Source organism: Babylonia areolata, chromosome 7, assembly GCF_041734735.1.
Source record: "Babylonia areolata isolate BAREFJ2019XMU chromosome 7, ASM4173473v1, whole genome shotgun sequence".
NCBI lineage: Eukaryota > Metazoa > Mollusca > Gastropoda > Neogastropoda > Buccinidae > Babylonia > Babylonia areolata.
In genome coordinates this window covers 34,403,229-34,431,089 of record NC_134882.1, presented here as the reverse complement: position 1 = coordinate 34,431,089, position 27,861 = coordinate 34,403,229, and the positions used below count along the sequence as shown (strand labels likewise).

Here is a 27,861-nt window from a genome sequence, read left to right as displayed (position 1 = left end):
TAGTTTTCTAGTTTACTACATTTTTTCTGTTTTCCTCTTCCATGCATTTTACTTTTAAGTTATTTCCTTTTTCATATATTATCAAATGAAAGAGGAAAACGAAAAGCACTTATTTTCATACGAGGTGAATGAGAGACGAATGATGCTCGGAAAACGCGTTGATACAGATACAGAATACTGTATTAGCTATCTCAAGAAAAGAAATTCATGATAGAGGTAGATAACTCTCGTAATTGCTGACGGCTGATGAAAGACGAGAGTACTCTTTCCTTATCGCAATGATGGACCGGATGTCCCCGAAACGGTTTAGAAAGTTGGCTGATCATGGGGGTAAGCAGTGTTGTTGTGCTCTCGGTCTCTGCACGCGTTGCTTGTTGCTGTACTTTTTCTGACTGGGCTTCACCTTAATTTTTTTGTGCTTTTATTTATTTCAGGTCAGTGACGAAGAGATCAAGTATGTCAGGGACAACTTCGACAAGAAATATGCAGGTACCGTTTTTGGAATAACAATACAATAAAGTAATAAACTTTAGTTCATGGTCGCTCATTCTGATTCACGTGACATGACATTCTGTCATGAGTAAAGTCTGTTCTGAACATTTTTGTTTTGATTTTACAATTTTTAGTTGGCCGTGGAAATGCTTTAAAAAAAAAAAAACAATAACAAGCAAACAAAAATCGCCTTGACTACCTCGACTGACAAATAACAATAAGCAGTTCGATGCATTCATAAGTTTAGTTTTATTTCACCCGATTCCCGTTACCTTTCCCCTTCACTGCCTGTCAGCGATCACACAGCCATCTTTGTCGACCGGTCTCTTTGTTGTTGTTTGTGTTGTTTTTTTTGGCTATTGTTGTTGGTTGTACTTTGTTTTTGTTTTGCTTTGGTGTTATTTTTGTCATATGAATTTTAGTGATATTGATAATCCAGTAATTAACGTATCGTCGTATTACTCAATTTAGTTGCATCTTCTGAAACTCAGTCACAGTCATACTTTTTTCAGCATGTATTGTTTAAGAAATCATTCCTTTTATTTAGATAAAAGGAAAATCCATGTGTGCTGTATAATGGCAAAGCAGTGGGGGCACCTAGCAGTGGACTTTTTAAACTTTCGCAAGCAGAAATTAAAACAAAGTTTCAAACTCTTGATTTTCAGACAAATTCAGACAGTTCTTGTGAATTTGGAAGAAAAAAAGAAGAAGAAAAAACTTGTACTGTAACACACTAACACTAACAGTTATAGCATATTGATAATATTTATGATAACATTTAACATGAGGTGGGGACAAGACAAGATGGATTTGGACTTTGAAAAACATGACTTGTACAGTTGTATGTTGCTGTTTTTGATATTATAGTGATTGATTTAATATTTCCATGCACAAGTCTATGTGCATTGTAATAGTAATGTTATGATTTTTTTTTTTTAACTTACGAAGAAAAAAATTCATAAAGATATATTGCATTGTAAGTTGTTGTTTTTTTGTACACTAATAGATGCACACAAAGTATGACAAGTAGGTGTAATACATACACACACTCTATACACTTACAAATCAAAATAATTGCACATGCACCAACACCCACCCTGGACTGAGAGCTCCAGAACAACACCACATTAACATGGTCATACTGTTTAAAAAGAGACTTGACTTCTGCATAATTCATCATAAACTGAAGATTATGGAAACAATGTGCAAGATGTGAGTATAGTTGCTTTCAATTTTCAACTCAGTTTCAATTTCAAATAAAAGTTAGCAAAATGTTATAGTCAGTTTCTATTAAGTTTCAGTTTTCAATAAAACTATTAAAAGTCATCCAGTTTAAATAATGTGTTCTGCCGTCAAATGTTTCTTTGATTTGATGTTTTTCTTTGCAGACAAGATCAGCAGTGGCAACTATGATGACAGAGATTTAAGACGGTTGCGCACTGATGATGTGTATGTGACAACATTTATCCGTGGACCCAGCCGCCTTGATGAAGGGGTGGATCTGGTCCACGAGTCTTTACAGTTCCGAAAGGAATATGGCGTGAATGGTAAGTTGGGATACTCACTTATATACTATATGCTAAACATGGCATCTAAAAATGATAACAAGAATTTCAGCCAGATTTAAAGGAACTAACTTTTACTAAGACATCTTCTTGTTGTACTCAGTCTTATGGGTTTGTTTGTTTTTTATACTAAATCACAGTATCTAGCAGTAGCAGCACTTTGAATAAGCCACGAAATGAAGTCAGTTTGGAAACACTTGTTGAAAGTTGAACTTCTACATTTTTTATGATGCTGATAATACTGTGCATGTGTATCTGGTACGTGGGAAAAGCAATCATTCTAAAGATTTGACATGTAATGATGTATTGAGTTCTCCTGTATAAAACCTTGGGGCATATTGTTCAGGTTCACTAAGCAAATTTTGTAGCTCGATTCATGTGATTGTTAATGGTGAGAGGGAAGGAGAGAGAAAAATGCAAATTACTGTGATGGAACACCATTGAGAGAAATCTGGTTCGAGATAAAATCAACTTTTCACACACACACATACACATGTGAGGCAACATGTCAAACTAGTTTTGCATTCCTGATGATTAGCTGAACTTAATCTGACCTGGATTCATGTGACATTTTTTATAGAGTATGATGATTATATACATTATCATGTCATGTGAGAGAACACAGAATGATATGAATAAATGAATCCAAAAGAGGGCCTGTTTTGAATAGACTCAGTGTATGGTTTTGGATACATTGTGTAGTCTTTTCAATTTTTCACACACACAGGGTTTCATTTTCTTCTTTTTTTTTTTCTTTTTTACTTTCTTTGGGGTTTGGGGAGGGAGGGGTTCTTGTTGTTTTTGTTTGTTTGTTGTTTTTTATGGGTTGTTTTTTTTTGTTTTTGTTTTTTTAGATGTCTTGATGTTAAAAAGCAGTTATTGCTTATTCAGTTTACCATCTTGAAATGAAACTTTGACTTGACTGACACACTTACTGACTCACTCTCTGTGTAAGTACAAAGCAAAACAATATCAGTATTTTGTAGTGGGTTTGAATACCACTTTTGTTATACCCTGACTGTGTAAGTGGTTGTGCACAAGCAGTGTCATTTCTCTTGCCCTTTCCTTGGAGCACAGGTAGATATCATATGACCTTGCTGTCATGCATGGTTTGCCAGAGGTTCTCTCTCTCTCTCTCTCTCCCCCTCTGTGTGCTGTCACATGCATCAAAGTGACCTGTGCCTTAGGCCAGTAGAAGAATGGATGTCAGTTACAGTTTGTGAGTTGTTGTGTGCAACTCGTGTTCAGAATGTTTTATGACAGTGCAGGAGACTGCCTATATTCTTGACATGTTTATCTCAGTAGTCATCCAGATGAGACGATAAACCGAGATCCCGTGTGCATCATGCACTTAGCGCACGTAAAAGAACCCACAGCAATGAAAGGGTTGTCCCTGGCAAAATTCTGTAGAAAAATCAACTTCGATAGGAAAAACAAATAAAAACGTACGCAGGAAAAAATTTTAAAAAATAGGTGGCGCTCTGAGGAGAGCAGCCCAGATTTGGCACAGAGAAATCTGTTGTGACAAGAAAAGAGAAATACAATACAGATACAAAATACATATTTGTTCGTAGGTTGATTGTATTATATATCTGTGGACATGTATGTATTCTCGAATATTTATTGTGATTGTGTGTGTACATGTGCATGTATGCCTGTTATCTCTCCCGCTCTCTCTTTCTCTCTGTCTCTCTCTATATATATATATAGAGAGAGAGAAAGAGATATAGATATAATGCAGGGTTCACAAACAGTAAAGGAACACTTGAGAACTGGCACAGTTGAGTTAGCACAGCGAAGTGATGCCCAGTTTTTGGCAAAGAGCAGTGTGTGGACGAATGCAGCCAGGGTGACGAGCACCACTCATACATAGCCAGGGGTGCTTTCTTGCACCTGCACTTCCAGTTTCTGCAATGAAAAGCCAGAGCTGTTGATAAAGAACCACTGAATAACTATAAAGTTTTGGCCCCCGAAACATAAAATTTTCAAATGCGTTTTTTCAAGCTGTTCATAGTGTATATGTGCCTGAAACAGTCACTTGTGTGTTCATTGAGAGGCCAGTGATAAACCATATGCAGCCTGTAAACTATCTTTCTTTCTTTTCTTTTTTTTCTTTCTTTTTTTTTTTAAACTACATCTTACAAAAACATGCCTGCTTTTTTTAAATGGTCTTTAACTTTTTGTTAAGTGTGTTTGTGTGTGTAGATAACAGATATATACATTTGTTAGTTGTCTATTCATAAGTCAGCCTGGCTTAACTCTTTCTATACTAAGGTATGCTGTAGCGTTGCTCATGCGCACAACGCTTCATTACTGTGGTATGCTATAGCATACTGCGAGTTTGAAAATTCGTAGTTCATATGTGATGTTCAGTCTCAAACCCAGATTTTTTACCTCTCTGTTTAAAAATAGAATGGTTGTTGTTGTTTTTTTCAGTCCTTTCTTATTTCAGGAAAACCAGGCATTTTAATGTATCCTCTTTTTTTTTTCAGACATGACTGAAGACAGTTTTGAGCAGTGGATGTGGGACAAGCATGCAGTGTTTTATCATGGCCAGACCAAGACGGGGCACAAAATTGGTGAGATCCTGTTGGCGCTGTGTTTGATTTTCTTTCTGCTCCTGTTTGCTTTGTTTTCAAACCATTCCCACACCTATCTGCCATCAGCTGATGGCACAGACAAAGTGTTTCCCCCATTGCCATGAATTAAACCTTCCATTGAAGTTACACGTCTGTTCCAATTTTTCCTTCATCCGAGTTTGGTTCAGTGAGCACAAAAAGACTCTGCATAGTTAGCTTGATGTGTGTGTCATATATGTATGCTATTTAAATGAGAGTACATAGGAGGAAGACTCCTTTCTTAGGGATAATGATCTGCTATGTGGACCACATGGAAGGCAAGTGGATAGGGGACATGCCTCAAGCCAAAAAGGTATCTGAAACCCTGACAATCATGGACAATGGTTCCATTTGCAGTCTGTGCATATGATTATGGATACAACAGGATAGGGATGACAATGGAGATGGATGATTTTTTTTTTTTCTCTCTCTCTCTCTCTCTCTTGCTCTCTCTCTTTCGGTGAAATATTTTCAGTTTGATGCATTGGTGCCACCAATGAAAAAAGAAAAAGAAAAAAACATCATCTCAAATGGCACTTGCTTGTGTTTGTGCGTGTATGTGTGTGTGTGTGTTCATTGCCTCAGCTAATTGGTTTGCCATATTGTAGGAATGATAGATAAATAAATAGATAGATAAATAAATAAAGGTGCTGTGATCTGTTTGTGGCAGTGTTTCTGCGGGTGAAGCATCACAAGAAGGATGCTGCACAGATGCCGCTGGTGAAGAAGTTCTTTGTGTTCTGGCTGGAAATGGCTTTCAAGAGCAACCCTGTGGACCGGATTGTGACACTGTTTGACATGACAGAGGCTGGACTCAGCAATCTGGTCTGTGTCTCTTTCCATTGACATCCATACTTATCCATACTTATTCAGTGCATGTTGTTCTAAACACTGCATTTGTGCAAATGAGGATGCCTGCCTGTCCCTGTGGGTAGAACCGACTGAGGGTGCCTTTAGATGTGTTCATCATCCATTTCCTGTGTCATTCGGTCAGGCCTCGGTCACACACACACACACACACACACGCACACACACACACGTGTGTGTGTGTGTATCAGAGAGAATTTTATTTTGAAATTTTGCCAGGGACAACTCTCTTGTTGCTGTGGGTTCTTTCTTTTATGTTCGCTAAGTGCATGCCACACAGAGAACCTCCATTCATCCAGATGACTAGCACTCAGACCACCACCCAAGGTCTGTGGAGGGGAAGAAAATTCAGGTATCGGGTGCCATGTTAGGAACTGAATACATTAGATGGGAACTGTCCTGTTTTTCTGACTTGGGCTTACGCACAAACACCTACAGTTCTTTACTCACACAAGTTGCTTATGAATTCTGTTTCTTTTCAGTCAGTTTGAGACATTGTGAATTGTTTTCCCTCCAATGAATAGGTGTGATTTGCATGGGGAAGAAGGCATATTGAACATGTGTGATGACGTGTCATATGTCTCTCTCTATCCGTTTCTGATTCCAGTCACTGTTCACCTTCTGTGTTCACTGTATTGGGTGAGAGAGAGAGAGAGAGAGAGAGTGTGTGTGTGTGTGTGTAATCATGTAAGAGAAGCAAAAACTCTGTTTTGTCAGACGTTTTTGTTGTTAAAATTTAAATGATTGATTGGTTTAATCTTATATGGGTATCTATGTATAGACATGTATGTGTCTTTCTCAGCCATTTCAGGTATGCAGATAATACGTGGATGTAACATGTGAATAAGAGGTTCAAGGAGCCCACCCCACCTGTGTGCAGATGAAACAACCCATGTGTCGGAAAGTTTCTGTGCTATGTTGTGACACTCATAATGACTGGATTTCACTGCCATTTCCCAACTCCCTGTGTTTTGTGTGTGAATGAAGTTCTGTGTGTTTATCATTGGTTTGGTCAATGTTCTCAGCATGAAAATGGCTTTTCGGTTGGTTATGGAAACAAGAACGTACCCAGTATGCACACCCAGAAAACAAGAGTATGGCTGCATACATGGCAGGGTAAAAAAAAAAAAAAACGGTCATACATGTAATATGTTAAATGTTACATGTCTATCTGAGTGTGCATGTTTACGTGCCTGAAATCTGATTGAATGACATAGGAAACGAATGATGAGTACCCAATGCCAGCTGTCAGTTGGCTCTACCCAGGTAGGCAGCCTGTCTTTCAAATGACTCCAAGTTTGTAAAGCGCTTAGAGCTTGGTCTCTGACCGAGGATAGGTGCTATATAAGTATCTATATCATATCGTATCAGTCCTGTTAAAAAAAAATTTTTTTTAAAAGCACACACAAAAAAATAGAGTTTTTCATATATGTTTGACTGGAATTGACTTATTTTTTCAGGACATGGAATTCATCCGATTCATTCTGACCTGCTTCAAGTTGTACTACCCCACTTTTCTGGGTGAGTTTCTGTGCAGAATGATGATGATGATACTTTTTCCAGATGTGTTGTCAGAGCTTGATGATACAGATTGTCAGCATCAGAGAATGAATGAATATAATGGCTGGATATTGGAGTTGATGCTAGAGATTATGATGTTTTTTTCAAGGTCAGTAAGTTTATGAATAAGTAATTGCTGAATGTTTTGAGAAGTTGATGTTTTGTTTTGTTTACGCAGGCAGAGAATGTTCTTATCATCCAAGAAGAAACATTGTACAAAATCAGTCATTTAGATTACAGTCAGCATCAGCATCTCAGCCAGAGTATGCAAATGCATCACCTGTTGTTTTTTTAGGGGGATAAAAATCTTCAGATTAAAAAAAACAACACAAATACTAGTGTTAATTTTTCACTTGAGATATGTTTAGACATGCATCATTTATTAATGAAGTTGTTTGTGATGTTTCAGAAAAGTTGTTGATCTACGAGATGCCATGGATTTTCAATGGTAAGTAGGAATATCTTTACCTGTAAGCCCTGTCATCCATGGTGTGAGTGTGTCTAAAATGTCCAAGAGACTGTACACAGAGACAAAAAATTTACACCTGTCTCTTTATTCTCAGCACGATATGGTTCAAAGAAAGCAAGATCTCTGTTAGATTCAGAAAGGTTGCCTCTTGTAATGTTGTATGCTTCCAATTGCCACTTTAGAAAAACAAACAAAAAAAAAACCATGGATGGGGATTGTGGGTGGAGAGGCGGGTGGGGTGAAATAGGATTTTAATTACACATACTTAACCGTGACCCACTAGTGCAGACTCCGGCAGGGGTGAAGTAGGATATTCATTTTATTTATGTGGTAATATGTGGAGGAGAAAGTTGCATCATTTTATTGACCTTCCTGAATGTGTCTTGACTTATACTACATGTCACTGGGCCACCGTTGTTATATTTTTTACGCTGCATGTCACTGAGCCACCATTTTTGTCATATCATTTTTTACTGCTGACGATGTGACTCCATTGTCTGATGAGAACCCCAGATGGTTTTGCTAGGGACACAAAGAGATTGTGTCATCCTGATGTAGTTTGCTTCTTTTAGATGTACTGTTTGTTTTTAGTGCACATAGTTTACTCAGGCGCCTTTATTTCAGGAAAAGAATAAAAGATATGTTTGTTTTTTCTTCATTTTTCCCCATATATCTTTTTGTTGTTTTAAATCCCAAGGACTGCTACACCTTTAATATTACTTGTATGAATTACTTTTTAACAGCACTTTTCGTTATTTGAATGTTATTTAAAGAATTACAGTAGCCGATGTTGAATTAGAATAGTCTCCTTTCAGTTGTTATTTTGTTTTCCTCCATAAAGTGGCTGCAAAGAGTGAAGTATTTCACTTTCAGACTTCATTTTCTGCTAGTTTAGGGAAGGCTGATGAGGTGGTGTGTTTTCTAGCGGCGTGGAAAGTCATCAAGACGTGGTTGAGCGCTGAGGCCATTGCCAAGATCAAGTTTGTCACAAAGTCGGACGTCCACACCTACATCGATCATGGCCAGCTGTTTGAACATATGGGAGGCACCGTAAGTCTCTAGGGGGTGGGAGGGACTGTGTGTGTGCATGTGCGTGTGTATGTGTGTGTTTGCACACATAATGTTAGCAAGGTGCATGGATACACATGCGAGTACATGAGCGTGTCATGCTATGTATGTAGATGCATTTGTGTATGTTTGTGAAGGATGCTTGACTGGTCGCCTGTTCATGATTATCCATGACCTTCATTGATTCATTATCTTTATTGATCTCCTTGCTTTGGTGTAGTTGTACTTGGCATCATCATGGTAGTGTGGAGCGAGTGGTTCAGTTTCCTGTCTGAAGGTCCAGGGCATGAAGTTTGGTGTGCGTTGATCAGTGTGACCTACAGTCTGTCATGGTGTATGTTGAACAGTGTGACCTACAGTCTGTCATGGTGTATGTTGAACAGTGTGACCTACAGTCTGTCATGGTGTAGGTTGAACAGTGTGACCTACAGTCTGTCATGGTGTATGTTGAACAGTGTGACCTACAGTCTGTCAATGTATGTTGAACAGTGTGACCTACAGTCTGTCATGGTGTAGGTTGAACAGTGTGACCTACAGTCTGTCATGGTGTATGTTGAACAGTGTGACCTACAGTCTGTCATTGTATGTTGAACAGTGTGACCTACAGTCTGTCATGGTGTATGTTGAACAGTGTGACCTACAGTCTGTCATGGTGTATGTTGAACAGTGTGACCTACAGTCTGTCATGGTGTATGTTGAACAGTGTGACCGACAGTCTGTCATGGTGTATGTTGAACAGTATGACCTACAGTCTGTCATGGTGTATGTTGAACAGTGTGACCTACAGTCTGTCATGGTGTATGTTGAACAGTGTGACCTACAGTCTGTCATGGTGTATGTTGAACAGTGTGACCTACAGTCTGTCATGGTGTATGTTGAACAGTGTGACCTACAGTCTGTCATTGTATGTTGAACAGTGTGACCGACAGTCTGTCATGGTGTATGTTGAACAGTGTGACCTACAGTCTGTCATGGTGTATGTTGAACAGTGTGACCTACAGTCTGTCAATGTATGTTGAACAGTGTGACCTACAGTCTGTCATGGTGTATGTTGAACAGTGTGACCTACAGTCTGTCAGTGTATGTTGAACAGTGTGACCTACAGTCTGTCATGGTGTATGTTGAACAGTGTGACCTACCGTCTGTCAATGTATGTTGAACAGTGTGACCTACAGTTTGTCATTGTATGTTGAACAGTGTGACCTACAGTCTGTCATGGTGTATGTTGAACAGTGTGACCGACAGTCTGTCATGGTGTATGTTGAACAGTGTGACCTACAGTCTGTCATGGTGTAGGTTGAACAGTGTGACCTACAGTCTGTCATGGTGTATGTTGAACAGTGTGACCTACAGTCTGTCATGGTGTATGTTGAACAGTGTGACCTACAGTCTGTCATGGTGTATGTTGAACAGTGTGACCTACAGTCTGTCATGGTGTATGTTGAACAGTGTGACCTACAGTCTGTCATGGTGTATGTTGAACCGTGTGACCTACAGTCTGTCATGGTGTATGTTGAACAGTGTGACCTACAGTCTGTCATGGTGTATGTTGAACAGTGTGACCTACAGTCTGTCATTGTATGTTGAACAGTGTGACCTACAGTCTGTCATGGTGTATGTTGAACAGTGTGACCGACAGTCTGTCATGGTGTATGTTGAACAGTATGACCTACAGTCTGTCATGGTGTATGTTGAACAGTGTGACCTACAGTCTGTCATGGTGTATGTTGAACAGTGTGACCTACAGTCTGTCATGGTGTATGTTGAACAGTGTGACCTACAGTCTGTCATGGTGTATGTTGAACAGTGTGACCTACAGTCTGTCATTGTATGTTGAACAGTGTGACCGACAGTCTGTCATGGTGTATGTTGAACAGTGTGACCTACAGTCTGTCATGGTGTATGTTGAACAGTGTGACCGACAGTCTGTCATGGTGTATGTTGAACAGTGTGACCTACAGTCTGTCAATGTATGTTGAACAGTGTGACCTACAGTCTGTCATGGTGTATGTTGAACAGTGTGACCTACAGTCTGTCAATGTATGTTGAACAGTGTGACCTACAGTCTGTCATGGTGTATGTTGAACAGTATGACCTACAGTCTGTCAATGTATGTTGAACAGTGTGACCTACAGTCTGTCAATGTATGTTGAACAGTGTGACCTACAGTCTGTCAATGTATGTTGAACAGTGTGACCTAGACTCTGTCAACTACTATCCCCGACATTCTGAGCACGGTGCCAGTCACTTCAGTGATGCAAGTGAGCAAAGAAAGGTAGGTCATTACTGAGGTGACTGTTGAAGTTTGTCATGTCTGTTTGGTTTTTATTGTTTGTTTGGGTTGTTTTTTTTTTGTTAAAAAGAACTTAGTTGATAATCTGACTGTCCATGAAATCTTTAAGTAACAGCTCTCTGTTCTCTGAAGTTTTGTGCACATTATTTTACTAGATTCCTTCTGTGCAGTGTTGTAGGAGTGTACTTATGAAAGTGTGTCAGAGAACAGAATGACTTGTTGTTACTACACTGACACTTTGCACTTTAGAAGCGGGAAAAATATTTGAGTGCCCTGTCTCAGTGGGTTTTGTTGTGTCATTGTTTATGTCATTCAACCATCTAAATGAGCATTGGCTGTTGAAGACTGTTATGTTTGGTATGGACTATTGAAGTGTTGAGGAGTTGATACCATGATTGATCTTGTCAACATGAACAGTGAAATGGTAATGGAAGGTGCTGAAAGGTCTCTAGTTGGTTACGGAATTTACTTAGGAATTATAACTTTGCAGTCTCCATGAAAGTATGTACAGATTTTAGTTTAGTATCTTCTGTTTAACTATGACCAGAGCACACAGTCTGACCACTATTTATTCCTGTGGAAAAGGCAGAATAATAATATCGCCTGCTTACAGCTTGTCACAAAATACTGAAACTGTGCAGCTGCTGGATGCATGGAAATGATAATGTAGTGGTATTGATATACACAAGTCAAAGTCAGACCAGAGTGTATAAGTGTGAGCACTCTCTCTCTCTCTTTCTCTCCCCCCCACCCCCACCACACACCACCTTTCTCTGACATCATCATCATTGGGAAGGTACAATAACTCTTCATACTGGAAAAGGCTTGTGAGATGCAGTGGCAATTAATCTGAAATTGATAACAGTGCCACTTCAGCAGGATTTTTCAGTTATAAGCACGTTTCTCACTATCTGCTCACATCACCACAAAGATTGATTTAGAAATTTATGCAGGTGATAACAATAAAGTTTGCAAATGTTACCAGCACATGCCTTCAGGGATACTCTGGCACGTTTCAAAGTGTTGATGCACCATGTTTTGTGAAGAGAAAGAACTGTAACAGAAAAGTGATCACCTGATTGTTAATTCCAGAAATCGCATTGTGCTTATGTTGATACAAGCTGGTTCTATTGTGGTTGAACTTAGAAACGGGTAATGGTGAAAATGAAGTGGGTGACAAATGAAGAATTGATTCTTTAGTTTGGTTCACTCTGTTTTCACCTTTTGCAAAACGGGTTTCATGAAAAATAGGGTGTTTTTGTTATAGTTGAGTGAACTAATGAAATTTGGAAAGGCTGAGTTATTTTTTAAGTTTGGAAGGGTTGGAATGAGCTCCTCTTTTTACCACTAACTTTCAGTTATTTAGCTATTTACAAATATGCATTCATTGATTCAGTTAAATTGATGTTAGTTGATGCACTTTTCACATTGTGTCATTCACATTCCAAAAGGTGGTAATAGAATTTACACATCTTGGAGTGTATTTGTATTTGTGCATTTGCATTAGTGTGCGTGTTTTGGTGTAACTGTTTGTGTGTGTAAGGATGGTTCAGATGATGTAAAAGTATTTTGATTGTATCTTTGTTATTCTTGAAGTTTGTTGCATGATATGTTGTGTCAAAGAACATTGTGCATATATATGTGATCTGCATGAAATGCATGTAAATTATAAAATCTTTTGATGAAGTGAACTTTGACTTCTCTATTTATATTTTTAAAATGTTTTTCGATTATTTTTTGTGTGTTTGACATAGGTGTGGCGTGTTCATTGTGTGACCAAGACTGTTTTCCCATATGAAGCAAGAGTGATTGTTCAGTTGTTAGTTTTAAATGCTACAAAATAATATTTCCTTTTTCAAAATTTTACATAAAGGAAATTTTATTTTGTATGTTATTAAATCTGATTAAGAATAAGACATGTAAAGGTGGTTGTTTACATTAAAGTGTCATTTCCTACAGTGTATGGATTTGACAAATATATCAACAGGAAAATATGGTTTTAACACAGGTGTTATATTTTGTAAGATTATGTATTTGACAGCAGATATGTTGGCATGTACAAGTATTTTGGCTCTCTTTAAAAAAAAAAAAATAAAAAAAAGAAGGCATTCTTGATAGATTGGACATTTATATATGTATTCTGTGTTAACATTGAGTTAAAGATAAGCAGGCCTGCATATATCCTATTTATTCAGTACATTGACATTGTTTTTGATTAAGTAAACAAATAAATAATAATTTTTTTCTGCAGCTTACATTGACATTTTGATGAAGTGAGTGTTATTGTATAATTGTGTATTTGATGTTCAAATTGAGATTATGATTGTAGGGGTAGATTGTCTCGTGAAAACCAGGTTTGTTTGGCGTGTTTTTGTTTTTTTTTTAGTTATGTTTTCTTACAGTGTGTTGAGTCTTGGCACTGTGTAGTTTTTGAGCACAGTTGGAATTTGCCTTGTCAACCAACACACACACACACACAGCACCAGCATTTGACCAGTGACTGTGTTTGACTTGCTGGCACCCCCTGGCCCTTCACAGCACTGGTCACCCTCCACACCCCACCTCCCACCACACACCCCGGGCTGTGTTGTTGTTGCAGGTGACTTTTTCAGAGAGCACAGAGAGTCTGGACTGCAGACAGACCCTGAACCTGAACAACAACGCTGTGAGTGTTTCCTGTCACCTTTCTCTGCACGTTTTCCATGATGCCTTTCCTTTCTGGCACCCTACCGTTGCTTTCTTTCTTCTCATTCCTTGCTTGCAGTTGTGTATGCTTGTTTCTTTAGCTGCATGTGTATTTATTGGGGTTTTTGTTTTTCGTTGGTTCGTTTTTATTTTAGTTAGTTATTTTCATCTGCACACAAGAACGAGATGCTTTTCTGTGTTTGTTTAGTCTCGAAATATAGAAATATAGATGAGCATGGAATTTCAAACCCTTTGGTTCAGTTCTTGGAATCCTGAAGGCATGACCAGTTTGGGTTTATGGTTAGGCATCTGCCTTGACTTTTTTATTTCTCAGCAAATGTGGTGTTGGATATGTAGATCAGTCTGCATGCTTTGATGCCATCTTGAAACTGAAACTTGAATTGAGGCATTGATTTCTGAACCTAAGAGATATGAAACATTATTTGGATTGTTCAACTGAATTCGTTTTGAAACGCCCTTGCAAAGGAGTTGTATATGTGTGTGTATTTTTCCTATGTGTGGGTATATGAATGTATGAACATATGTGTTTATGCATGCAATTAGGTGCGTCAGTGTGTATTTACCCATACATTAAGGCAAGATTGATTTCTAGCTTTTCTTGTGGACAGTTTTAACACTGACTTCTACAAGTAGCTATGACTTGTACTTATAGTGGACAGCATTAATACACTGCCTTTGTTAACCAGATGTGACTTGTAGTACTGCCCTTGTTAACCAGACTGTGATTTGTATTGGATATCGTTAATACACTGCCTTTGTAAACCAGATTGTGACTTGTAGTGGACATCATTAATACACTGCCTTTGTTAACCAGATTGTGACTTGTAGTAGACATAATGATCATTAATATACTGCCTTTCTTAACCAGCTGTGACTTGTAGTGGACATCGTTAATACACTGCCTTTGTTAACCAGCTGTGACTTGTAGTAGACATCAGTGATCATTAATATACTGCCTTTCTTGACCAGCTTTGACTTGTAGTTGACTTCATTAACATACTGCCTTTGTTAACCAGCTGTGACTGGTAGTGGACATCATTAATACACTGCCATTGTTAACCAGTTGTGACTTGCAACTTTTTAGTGGACAATATTATTAATAATACATTGCCTGTGTTAAGTAGCTGTGACATGTAGCTGTATGGTGGTCAAGATTTCTGTCTACTTCTTTCAAGTAAATATGACACTGTAACTTTATAGTGGACAGCATTTGTGTACTGCCTTCTTCATTCAACACTTGGCATATATCAGAGATTAACAAACTTTTGGTTGGGCCTACAGCAGAGTGAGAGCTGTATGATCAATGATTTCTCCACTTGCACTGGCTTTTAGTGTTGCAGCCTTGGGGGGCTAGTTGGCCTTTGGGGATTATCCCAATGCCGACTGTCCTAAAGCTCTCTTGGCCGAGAGAGCAGGGAGGTAACTCGGGCAAGACACTCCACTATAATCACATTCTAGGTCAGACAGTTTGTGACAGCAGTTTGCTATCCTGATGTTGGACAGTACCGACTATCATCACAGTCTTCACATTTCTGTCTGTGTAGGCCAACCGCATGACCTCCCCTCGACCAGGCCGTCACAACAGCAACTCCTCAGCCTCTGAAGGCAGCTCTTACTCTGGGAGACTTCTGACCATCAGTCCTGCCGAGGAGCTGTGCTTTGTGATGGACGAGCAGACCAAGGAGGCCTTTGACATCATTACACTGTCCAACACCCTCATGTATCCAATTGCCTTCAAGGTGAGAGCAGTTGTCGCAGGCTGTTTCTGGTGGTGTGTGGGTGTGGATGAGACAAAGAGAGGGAGATTTTTAATGCTTTTTTGTCAGTTGATTCTGTATAAATTGTATCCCCATCTTCTGGAAATGATGTGCTAGAAATTCCCTGTTTAACTACACATACTTTACCGTGACCCACTAGTGCAGACTCCGGCAGGAAGTCCGATTCCTGTCCTGTGCAAACTACTATCCGCCTATGCAGGTTTTCTGTCACTGTCTTTGTTTCAGACTTGTTCCTTTTCTTTCTGTTGTCTCCTCCTTTCTTGTGTTCTGCTTTGCTGGTCGGATCAGCTGTCCTTCTTGAAATCCGTGCATTATTTCTGTCATTTTCTGGGCTTGATAACTGGGCAATCTTACTGTCTTGTATTCTTTTCTGCACCCAGGACATGTGAAGTTCCTGTTGGCAGTGCTTGGTTTTGTATGCCTGTTACACATAATTCTGATTATCATGTATAATTGTATTTATGTTTAGGTTATGTTTTTTTATTCCTCTGGACTGGCAGCCATGAGGTAACATGTCCTCTTACGAAGCAAGATAATCTGAGCATACAGGATTGAATCCCACACTTGGCAGGATTTTCTCTGGCCTCACTATACTTGAGTGGTGGTCTAGACATCAGTCATTCGGATGGGATGATAAATTTAGGTCCTGTGTGTTGATTGCTCTTAGCACTCATAAAAGAACCTACGGCAAGAAGAGAGTGGTTCCTGGTAAAATTTCATTGTAAAACCCACTCAATACTACACGTGTGCGTGTGTGTATTTGCACATGGGCGTGTATGTGTGTGACCGAAGCCTGACTGAATGACGCAGGAAATGACTGATCAGCATCTAAAAGCAGCTGTCGCTCAGTCAGCTCTACCCAGTTAGACAGCCTGTTGAGCAAATGACTCAGTGTTTGTAAAGCGTGAAGAATTAACCAAGGATAGGTGCTATACAAGTTTCCATTTCAGTGAATGAATGATTGTTTGAGGGAATGGTCACTGTCAGGGCATGTCCTGGGTTTCTGTGCTGCGATGTGACTGTGCTTGTGTCGGATGAGGGAATGGTCACTGTTAGGACATGTCCTGGGTTTCTGTGCTCCGATGTGACTGTGCTTGTGTCGGATGAGGGAATGGTCACTGTCATGGCATGTCCTGGGTTTCTGTGCTCCGATGTGACTGCTTGTGTCAGATGAGGGAATGGTCACTGTTAGGGCATATCCTGGGTTTCTGTGCTCCGATGTGACTGTGCTTGTGTCGGATGAGGGAATGGTCACTGTTAGGGCATGTCCTGGGTTTCTGTGCTCCGATGTGACTGTGCTTGTGTCGGATGAGGGAATGGTCACTGTCAGGGCACGTCCTGGGTTTCTGTGCTCCGATGTGACTGCTTGTGTCGGATGAGGGAATGGTCACTGTCATGGCATGTCCTGGGTTTCTGTGCTCCGATGTGACTGTGCTTGTGTCGGATGAGGGAATGGTCACTGTCAGGGCATGTCCTGGGTTTCTGTGCTCCAATGTGACTGCTTGTGTCGGATGAGGGAATGGTCACTGTTAGGACATGTCCTGGGTTTCTGTGCTCCGATGTGACTGTGCTTGTGTCGGATGAGGGAATGGTCACTGTTAGGGCATGTCCTGGGTTTCTGTGCTCCGATGTGACTGTGCTTGTGTCGGATGAGGGAATGGTCACTGTCATGGCATGTCCTGGGTTTCTGTGCTCCGATGTGACTGTGCTTGTGTTGGATGAGGGAATGGTCACTGTCAGGGCATGTCCTGGGTTTCTGTGCTCCGATGTGATTGTGCTTGTGTTGGATGAGGGAATGGTCACTGTCATGGCATGTCCTGGGTTTCCCCGCTTGGATGTGACTGTGTTTGTGTCCAATGAGGGAATGGTCACTGGCAGGGCATGTCATGAGTTTCCCTCCTTGGATGTGACTGCTTGTGTCAGATGAGGGAATGGTCACTGTCATGGCATGTCCTGGGTTTCCCCACTTGGATGTGACTGTGCTTGTGTCCGATAAGGGAATGGTCACTGTTAGGGCATGCCATGGGTTTCTGTGCTTGGATGTGATTGTACTTGTGTCGGATGAGGGAATGGTCACTGTCATGGCATGTCCTGGGTTTCTGTGCTTGGATGTGACTGTGCTTGTGTCAGATTTTCTTTTCCAGGTGGAGTTTTTCTCTCTTTTTTGTGGCTGTTGTTTTGGTTTTCTTTTTCAGATTCTATGGGGCTGATATTTACAGTTTTTCAGCTTTTATATAGCCCTGTATGGTCAGCTAGGCAAGAAGAAACAAAATTGAAAGATGACAGTTGTTGAAGCAAGTGTTCCGAGTTACTTGCACAGGGCTGTGACATTTCAGATTTGTACATCAGGGTAATCCATGGTTTGGATGCAGCGGGCATTTTTCATTGAGGGGTAGTAACTGACTGTCAGGAATTTCTGTGGTAAAAACGTCCTTTTTTTTTCGTGTCACTCCTTTTCCCCTTTGGAATGTCTGCTTCGTGTTTTCTTTTTCTTGTTTTAGTTTTCCCCTGTGAAGTGCTGGAGGGGGGTGGGAAGGGGGTCTTTCAGTATGAACAGCATCCCCTTCCTCTGGAAGTTTTTTTGATTAAAAAAAAAAAAAAAAAAAAAATCCTCTTTTTTCTGTTCCTCTTTTTGTTTCGGTCTTTTATCTTCCTTCACTATTGTGTGCTTAGCATTCCATTTACCTCTTCTGTGATGTACAGTTTGTGCTGCTTTGCTCTGGTGATTAAGTAGGGATATATATTGTAAACACTGGGGTGGGCACTGGCTGTTGACTCAGGAGTGTCATTTGCCTATAGATATACATAGATAGATATGTATATATATGTATATATATATATATATATATATGACCTGGTTTTTTTAATAAATTATTTTGGATCCTTTTCTCTGATTTTTTTTTTTTTTTTATAATCTGGGGATGATAAAAATTAAGTGGAAGGGCTGACATCCTCAGTACAGCCTAGTCTTATTCGCCTTATTGATTTAATGGATGAAAGAATGTCATGAACTGTCTTCTTTTGCAGAATTTTTTGTTTGTTTTTTTTCATACGTGACAGGGTGGTGTGTTTAAACACGGATGAGTTTTTTTATTTAGTTGGGCTGTCCTGATGTGGCCCTGTGTGGTCAGCTGGTCTACAAGCAACGTTGTCAAATGTCAGTTGTCACTGTGTATGATGAAATGGTGCAGGTGAAAACCACAGCCCCAGAGAAGTACCGGGTACGCCCCAGCACCGGCATAGTAAAGCCTGGAGATACGTATGAAGTCTACATCTATGTCCAACCAGGTGGGTTGGGTTTGGCCATATTGCTAGTCAACAGTGTGTGTGGGGATGGGGAGAGGGGTGCGCATGTGCAGGGAATCAGATCTTAAGAAAGTTGAAAAGGGATAACTTAACTTATTCTACTCCAGGTACAAGTAAACTCGTACCATGATTACTTCCTTTGTGGACCAGGTATGGGTATTCTCATACCAGCACACATTTTTGATTTCATTTATTCTTGCTTGGTACAGTTTGCATTCTAAATTGAACCATTTACGGATTCTGGAAGCATAAAAAGCTTTGTTCGACTGATTAAATCAACAATTTTCCATCAGCTTTCACCATTTTATCAAACAGCCCTACTTTTTACTGCAGTGATGTCGTGTAGTGCTGGTCAAGAAGAGTTGTAGCAGGCATGTAGCTGTGGGGTAGAATGAGTTGAACAGTTTGAAAATAGTTCAAACTTGATGGAAACATGGATTATTATACAGTTTGCTGTTAAGTTAAAAAATACATACCGGAGCTTTTTGATGAAAGTGAGTGCATCCTGTTTGGAAGCGCTGTCAGTGAAGTGTTTAATGAAAGTGATATGATTGTTAGAAGTGCTAACCACTGTATGGTGTGCTGTGGTGGCCTGGTGGTAAAATGTCCACTTAGAAAGCAAGAGAATCTGAACTCGTAGGACAGAATCTCATACTCAAAAGTATTTTCCCCCTCCACTTGACCTTGAGTGGTGGTCTGGATGTTGGTCATTTGTATGAGATGATAAACCAAAGTCCAGTGTGCATCACATGCCAAAAAAAAAAAAAAAAAAAAAAAAAAAAACATGGAAAGAAAAAGGGTTGTCCCTGGCAAAGCATTGTTTCAGTTTTCATTGCCTTAAAACGCACCACTGATCTATGGTTCTTGAAGCTGAAGCTGTGGACATGGGTACTTCTGTGTAACTATAAACCTGTACTTTGTCCTGTCTGTGGGGCCATGTTAGGGTTGGAAGAGTGGTTCTGGAATTAGTCATGTTTGCAGTATTATGTGTCTGAAGCACAGTCCTCGTCATCAGCAGTCATACAGGACACCAGGGCACAGAGTTTTTTTGGGTTTTTTTATTTAATGATTATTAAATGGTCATGCTTCTTTACTTTTACATAGCCCAGACATATGCTTTGCTGTGAGTTGCTTTGCTATTTATACCAGTGATACTAGTCTTATGTGTGATTATTTAATGGAGTATTTTATTTTAGTATGCTGTATTTCATGTTTGACAAGTAAGTGTATAAAATTTATGAAGGGAGTCTTGGTTGTGGAAATGCATTTTATTCTTTGATTATAATAGCTTTACTTCCCTTTATTTTGTAGCAGTTTTATTTGCTCAGTTTTATATATTGATTTTTTTTTGTCGGTATTAATATTTTCACTGTTGCTTTTATGGGGACTTAGGTTGAATAGAAAATACTTTGGAAGCTTGTGCTGTGTTAAATATTTCTTTAGGAATTAGTTTATTGAATGATGAAACTTCGTGTTGTTGAGGAGATGCCTATTTAGAATGTGTGTTTGGTGTGTGTGTGTGTGTGTGGTTTGTGTATTTGTATTTGTATTTCTTTTTATCACAACAGATTTCTCTGTGTGAAATTCGGGCTGCTCTCCCCAGGGAGAGCACATCGCTACACTACAGCGCCACCCATTTTTTTGCATTTTTTCCTGCGTGCGGTTTTATTTGCTTTTCCTATCGAAGTGGATTTTTCTACAGAATTTTGCCAGGAACAATCCTTTTGTTGCCATGGGTTCTTTTACGTGCGCTAAGTGCATGCTGCACACAGGACCTCGGTTTATCGTCTCATCCGAATGACTAGCGTCCAGACCACCACTCAAGGTCTAGTGGAGGGGGAGAAAATATCGGCGGCTGAGCCGTGATTCAAACCTGCGCTCTCAGATTCTCTCGTTTCCTAGGCGGACGCGTTACCTCTAGGCCATCACTCCACATGTGTGTGTATGTGTCAGGGTACATCAACACGGTGGAGAAGGACAAGTTCCTGGTGATGGCCATGGAGGTGACAGGGGACAGCTACGACACGTCCCTGTGGAAAACAGCTCCCAAAGAAACCATCATGGAGCACAGGTCATCCTCCTCCTCCTCTTTCTTCTTTCTCCGTACTGGGGTGGTTGGGGACCACATCAGTGTGCACAGAAAGGCTGGAGAGTGTTTGCTTTGGAATCTGGCAGGGGCAGGGTGGGAGGGGTTTTGGGGTTTTTTTTGTTTTTTTTAGTTATGGTGCAAAGTAATCATTATGTGTATGCTGATTGTTGTTTTTTGCGATACTTTATGATACACAGTAGTCATATGTTTTTGACTTTAAACTGCTGCTGTTGTTGTTGTTTTGTTTGGGGTTTTTTTTTGTTTTGTTTTTTTGTTTAAGGGAAATCGGACATTTTCGTCATCAGGGATAACTTGAAACAGAGAAGCAAGTAGGGAAATAACAGCTTTCTCAGATTCAGTCCTGAAAAAACTGAAAGATCCTAACATAGCTGAACAATTCCAAACAGTCATTCAGGGTGGGGGTGGGTATCATATTATCTTACAGAATCATTAACTTTACCTCCTGTTGCTCAATCACTGTTTGTATAATCTTACACAATCATTAAGATAATATGATACATACAGTAATGTGAGTGATGTAAGATAGTGTGACACAAGCAGTGATTTATTGACAGGGGGTAACGTTAATGACTAAGATGATGTGACACAAGCAATGATGTGAGCGATAGAGAGTAAAGTTAATGACTATGTAAGATAATGTGAGACAAGCAGTGACTGAGTGACAGGGGGTGAAGTTGATTACTGTGTAAGATAATGTGATACAAGCAGTGACTGAGTGACAGGGGGTAAAGTTAATGACTGTGTAAGATAATGTGATACAAGCAGTGACTGAGTGACAGGGGGTAAAGTTAATGACTGTGTAAGATAATGTGACACAAGCAGTGACTGAGTGACAGGGGGTAAAGTTACCGACTGTGTAAGATAATGTGATACAAGCAGTGACTGAGTGACAGAGGGTAAAGTTAATGACAATGTAAGATAATGTGACACAAGCAGTGACTGAGTGACAGGGAGTAAAGTTAATGACTATGTAAGATAATGTGACACAAGCAGTGACTGAGTGACAGAGGGTAAAGTTACTGACTGTGTAAGATAATGTGACACAAGCAGTGACTGAGTGACAGGGGGTAAAGTTACTGACTGTGTAAGATAATGTGACACAAGCAGTGATGTGAGTGACAGGGAGTAAAGTTAATGACAATGTAAGATAATGTGACACAAGCAGTGATGTGAGTGACAGGGAGTAAAGTTAATGACAATGTAAGATAATGTGACACAAGCAGTGATTGAGTGACAGGGGGTAAAGTTACTGACTGTTTAAGATAATGTGACACAAGCAGTGATGTGAGTGACAGGGAGTAAAGTTAATGACAATGTAAGATAATGTGACACAAGCAGTGACTGAGTGACAGGGAGTAAAGTTAATGACTATGTAAGATAATGTGACACAAGCAGTGACTGAGTGACAGGGGGTAAAGTTACTGACTGTGTAAGATAATGTGACACAAGCAGTGATTGAGTGACAGGGGGTAAAGTTACTGACTGTTTAAGATAATGTGACACAAGCAGTGATGTGAGTGACAGAGGGTAAAGTTAATGACTATGTAAGATAATGTGACACAGGCAGTGACTGAGTGACAGGGGGTCAGTGTTCCATGACTATGTAAGATAATGTGACACAGGCAGTGATGTGAGTGACAGGGGGTGAAGTTAATGGCAATGTAAGATAATGTGACACAAGCAGTGACTGAGTGACACGGGGTCAGTGTTCCATGACTATGTAAGATAATGTGACACAGGCAGTGATGTGAGTGACAGGGGGTGAAGTTAATGGCAATGTAAGATAATGTGACACAAGCAGTGATGTGAGTGACAGGGGGTAAAGTTAATGGCAATGTAAGATAATGTGACACAAACAGTGACTGAATGACAGCGTAAAGTTACTGTGTAAGATAATGTGACACAAGCAGTGACCGAGTGACAGGGGATAAAGTTACTGACTGTGTAAGATAATGTGACACCAGCAGTGATGAGAGCCACAAGGTTCACTGTCCATGACTGTGGAGTGCTGTGTGTTGGATGCAGGCTGCGCTGTTTGGCTCCAGGCCAGGCGGACTTCAACGTGAATGTGGCGCTGGAGGGGGGAGGCAGCAAGGGGAAGGCGCCGGGGGGAGTTGCCGCTTCGGCCACTCAGGCTGCCAACCAGGCCAGGAACTTCATCAGCTCCAAGCTTGAGAGTCAGGTCAGTGTTTGTGTGTGCTTGTTTTAGTGTGTGTGTGTGTGTTTAGTGTATGTGCTTGAGCATGTTTGAGTGTATATGTGAGTATGTATGTGTGTGTTTGAGAGTGTGTGTGCGCGTGTGTGCATGTGCGTGCTTACTGGGGACAGTGGATGTGGTGGAGGTGGAGAAGGAAGAGAGACTTGAGTAAAAGATTATTACATGTGCTGTGCTGACTGTGTATCAAGTGGTTATTTTTTGGGTGATGCTGGTGTTTGCACACAGTGTGAGTCTGTGTTTTGTGTAATACCCTGTTTCAGTTGTGCGTGTGTGTTGTGTGTGTGTGTCCATCACTTACTGTGTAATATCCATGAATTACCATCTAAATCAACAGACTTACTTGCACATACACATGCATTGAATGGTCAAGATTCACAGTTAAATGTAACTCAGACTACACATGTGCATTCAATGTTTTCATAAGAATTTCATTAAGACCTTCCAGTTTCGAAATTTATTAATGAGTGCGGTCATAGAAGAAGAGAAAAGTTTATGGGGTTTTTTTTAAGATGAGAGTGCATTTTCATGGATTTCTTCAGTGAGTAGTGATGGGCTTTTTTGCATTCACGCCAAAGTGATCGTGCTCAGAGACTGAGTGGTTTGAACAGGCTTAGCATCACAACTGGCAAGTAATTCAACATGTTTGAAATGTTCAGGAGTCTGATTTGTCAATCATGACTTTGTCGAAAGAACTGGATTTTTGTCCAGAGTGATGATTGTAAGTTTTCAGTTCCCCAAACACACGTTTCTGATGATGAACAAAAATAAGATTTGGATATGTTCGCACATGTAAGTTGATCTTTCCAGTTTTGTTGTTGTTGTGCGGGAATCATTTGTGAACCATCAAGGCTTTGCCTCTTGTTTAGGGTTTGCTGTGTTTTTATCATAAGCAATTGATTGGATTATTTTGTCAATTAGATATATATTAGAGACATTGACGTTTTTTGATACACAGGATCTTTATTTTGTATTTGGTTCTGTGCACTGTGATACAGTTATAATTAATAATTAATATTATTATATTCTTATTCATATTATTGATAATATTTTTTGTTATTATTGCTACTGTCATTGTTGTTACTCCTTCCCTATCCGTGTTTACCCCACCTCTTGGGGCCAGCATGAAATGGAACAGACTGTAGAGAGAGGTATGTCTTTGTCCCTTGCAGCCTATTACCAACAGAACGCCTCGTGATCCTGTAAGAATTCTCAGCTTTACTCTTGCTGGCATTTTGTTCTGTTTAGTCGGTCTTTGTTGTTGTTTTCGTTAAGTGTTGCTAGTATTCTAGCGTTTTGTTGAATTGGAATTGTGTTACTGACTAGTGTGTATAGACATGTGGCAGAAATCGTTGTGGGCATGTTTATTTGTCAATCTGTGTAATACAGTTCATCATCTTCTTATCACCCAAGTAGGATGGGCATTCTGGAACCATATGCTACACACTTTTTGTTGTTGTTGTTGTTCAGTGAACTTTTACATGACCACTCAGTATGACATCTCAAAAGCAGGGAAACAGTGCAAACGCACTCACTTACTGGCATATACACACCACAACTTGTCACACACCTCTGTGCACAAACGCATGCATTCACATATGTGTGTGCTCACACATGTTGATAAACACACACATACGAGGATTATTTAAGATTATTTTGATACATAATTGAGAGGTTGAAATTTGGGACAGGTGTTTGCATGGTACAGTGTTAACAAAATGGCAGAGTTGTTTTTTTTTTGGCATTCCTTGTTCTTTGTTTCTGTGTTAACATGAATTATGTTTTGACATTTGTGTGCATGTGAGAGTGTATGCTAGTTTGTTTTTGTTTTTTTGAGGGTGTGTTAATGGGCTTAAAAAAAAAAAAAAACAGTTTGGGGGGGACTCCAAAAGAAAGAGCACAGCAGAGATGGTGTTGCTGCTGGCATGGAGCAGATGAGGGTAGCAAAAGATTGTGACCTGTGGTGATCCCTGTGAGGAGGTTGGGAGGGGGGAGTGGTGACCCCTGTGGGGAGGTCAGGGGGCAAAAGGTCCTGACCTGTGGTGACCCCTATGGGAAGGTCGGGGGGCTAAAGGTCCTGACCTGTGGTGACTCCTGTAGGGAGGTCGGGACAAAAGCTCCTGACCTGTGGTGACCCCTGTTGGGAAGGTCAGGGGACAAAATGTCCTGACCTGTGGTGACCCCTGTGGGAAGGTCAGGGGACAAAATGTCCTGACCTGTGGTGACCCCTGTTGGGAAGGTCAGGGGACAAAATGTCCTGACCTGTGGTGACCCCTGTGGGAAGGTCAGAGTAAGAGTATCCCCATCTTCTGAAAGTCCTGTGCTTGATATGTCCTCTTTGATGTAGCTGTCTTTGTTCCTTTTTGTCTTGTCTTGTCTTTTTTTTTTTCTCTCTGTCTTTCTTGTTCCTCACCCTTTTCAGTTCATTCATCTGTGTTCTTAACCTACTTTCTCTGGACTTGATAACTGGGAGGTCAGCTGGGCTATAAGCAACACGATATCATTGATAACTGGGCACTTCTGTGAATCACTGATTATGATGATGTGTTTAGGGGTGGCCAAATAAAGTGCGGTTGACTGGGCTGTGGCCAAATAAAGTGCAGTTGACTGGGCTGTGAACTGAATTCAGATGACGGGCGCAATAGCCAAATGGGTAAAGCGTTGGACCCGAGGATCCTGTGTTCAGATCTGAGTGACAGCGCCTGGTGGGTAATGGGTGGAAATTTTTCCGATTTCCCAGGTCAACATATGTGCAGACCTGCTAGTGCCTGAACCCTCTTCGTATGTGTACGCACGCAGAAGATCAAATACGCACGTTAAAGATCCTGTAATCCATGTCAGCATTCGGTGGGTTATGGAAACGGGAACATACTAGCATGCACACCCCCAAAAATAAAGTATGTCTGCCTACACTATGGCAGGGTAAATAAACAAAACAGTCATACACATAAAATGTTACATGTCTGTCTGAGTGTGTATGTGTGCGTGCCTGAAATCTGTTGACTGACACAGGAAACGAATGATGAGTGCCCAGTAGCAACCGTCAGTCCGCTCTACCCATGTAGGCAGCCTGTTGTGCAAATGACCCCATGTTTGTAAAGAGCTTAGAGCTTGGTCTCTGACTGAGGATAGGTGCTAAATAAGTGTGCATATCAATCAGTAAGTTAACTTGAACTCGCACATGTTTCCAGATGGAGATGCTGATCGAGAGCAACAGACAGCTGCAGCGTCGCATGGGCTGGCTGATAGCATCGCACATTTTCTTCTTCATCCTGACCATGATATTTTTCGCTGCCTTCTTCTGCCTGGGTGAGGACCTGTTCTCCTCCTACCTCTACTTCCCCTTCGGCTATTGCGTCTCCTCCTCCTGGAGTCGGCGCTGTTGACCATGGCCCCTGTCTGGGGACTGGGTGCGGGGCCATTGGTGGGCTGTTCACTGCAGGACTGTCTGACAGCTCCAAAATCTGATCAAGTCTTTTGGTCAGGTCTGGTCAGTGAGCTGACCAGTCGCTATAAAGCAATGACTGTTGGTTGTGTCTTGCAGCTTGGGTCAGTGTCCCCAGGAAGCAGCCTTTATCTGGATGTGATCAGATTGGTATTCCATCATTGATTTATGTTATTTCATTTTTTTAAATCTATCGATTGATGTAATTTGTTAATGTCTGAATTTGTCAAGCTCGGATCAAGACTCTCAAATTTATTTTCTTATTCTAAAGGAGACTAGTTAAGGTTTGCTCAAGGTGTTGTGTGGATGACAGCAAAACGTTTGGATGAGAGTTTGCTTTGTGTGCATGCATGCATGCGCTTGTGTGTGTCTCCTGAATGTGTAAGTGTATGGTAGACAAAGGGCAGGTTTGCAGGTAACCTACTTGCTGTGATCGAGAATTCTGATGCTCATATAAATTTTCTGCATATTTACAAATAAATGTATACAGAATTGAATGTTTCTATGAAAACATTAGAATTTTCTGCACATTTGCAGATTGATAAAAGAGGCAATTGTAATCTTGATTTTTAATGTGTAACTTGTTGTCAAATAACAATACAATCATCAGAAAAGAGTAAAGCTACCATTTATGATCACCATTAGCAATTTAAATGAAAGGCTAATATGAAAAGAGCATGTTTAGGAAAATTTTAAACACACACACACACACACACACACACACACACACACACACACACACACACATACACACACACACACACACACACACACACACACACACACACACACACACAAGAAACAAAGACAGGGATGATGGAATTAATCATGGTTAAAACCAGCATGTTTAATTGCGTTTGTGTTCACACTATTAACTACGTGGAGTAAGAAATAAGCTCAGCAGACATGGGTGTGTTTTGGTAGACTCTGTACTTACATGTACTTAATACTACTATGGAAAGTGAGAAACCTCTGGATCTTGACCCCTCCCTTTCCTTCTTTACCCTTAACTAGTTGCATGAATAGTCAATTGGACTTTTCACCAGATCCCTCCAGGTCTGTCGGTTATGTGTCATAGCCTGGGTCTCTGCAAGTAGTTTTCCATTCCACTCAGCAGTTCTTTAGAGGATTGGTTTAGCAAGGCCATAGAATTTTGTAATGTGCACATACTCGTGTGATTATTAACTTGCAGTAACACCTCAGTTCCATGGCTTGGATTCTAAATGTTAGGTAAGAATGCCTGGAGACACTTCAGTTGAAACTACTACAGAAAAGTGAAAAGAACGAAAAATTAGCCAAATTAAAGAAAGAAAAGAAAAGAGAGCTGAGATTGATATCCAACTTACTCATGGTTGCGGGTCATGTTTTG

The 27,861-nt window shown here is 40.4% G+C and overlaps 1 protein-coding gene across 1 annotated transcript; it reads left to right on the top strand.

Annotated features, from left to right (window-relative positions):
* The first annotated feature begins 245 nt into the window (after positions 1-245).
* On the top strand, positions 246-27,289 carry LOC143283991 (motile sperm domain-containing protein 2-like). Its single transcript, XM_076590500.1, has 15 exons — positions 246-330; positions 435-489; positions 1,881-2,039; positions 4,550-4,636; positions 5,346-5,500; positions 7,003-7,063; positions 7,512-7,550; positions 8,497-8,621; positions 10,831-10,914; positions 13,532-13,597; positions 15,183-15,377; positions 18,608-18,704; positions 20,676-20,793; positions 22,858-23,014; positions 26,239-27,289. Exons 1-15 carry the CDS (start codon positions 325-327, stop codon positions 26,431-26,433), a joined length of 1,599 nt encoding a protein of 532 aa, XP_076446615.1. The 5' UTR covers positions 246-324; the 3' UTR covers positions 26,434-27,289.
* Positions 27,290-27,861: the final 572 nt, after the last annotated feature.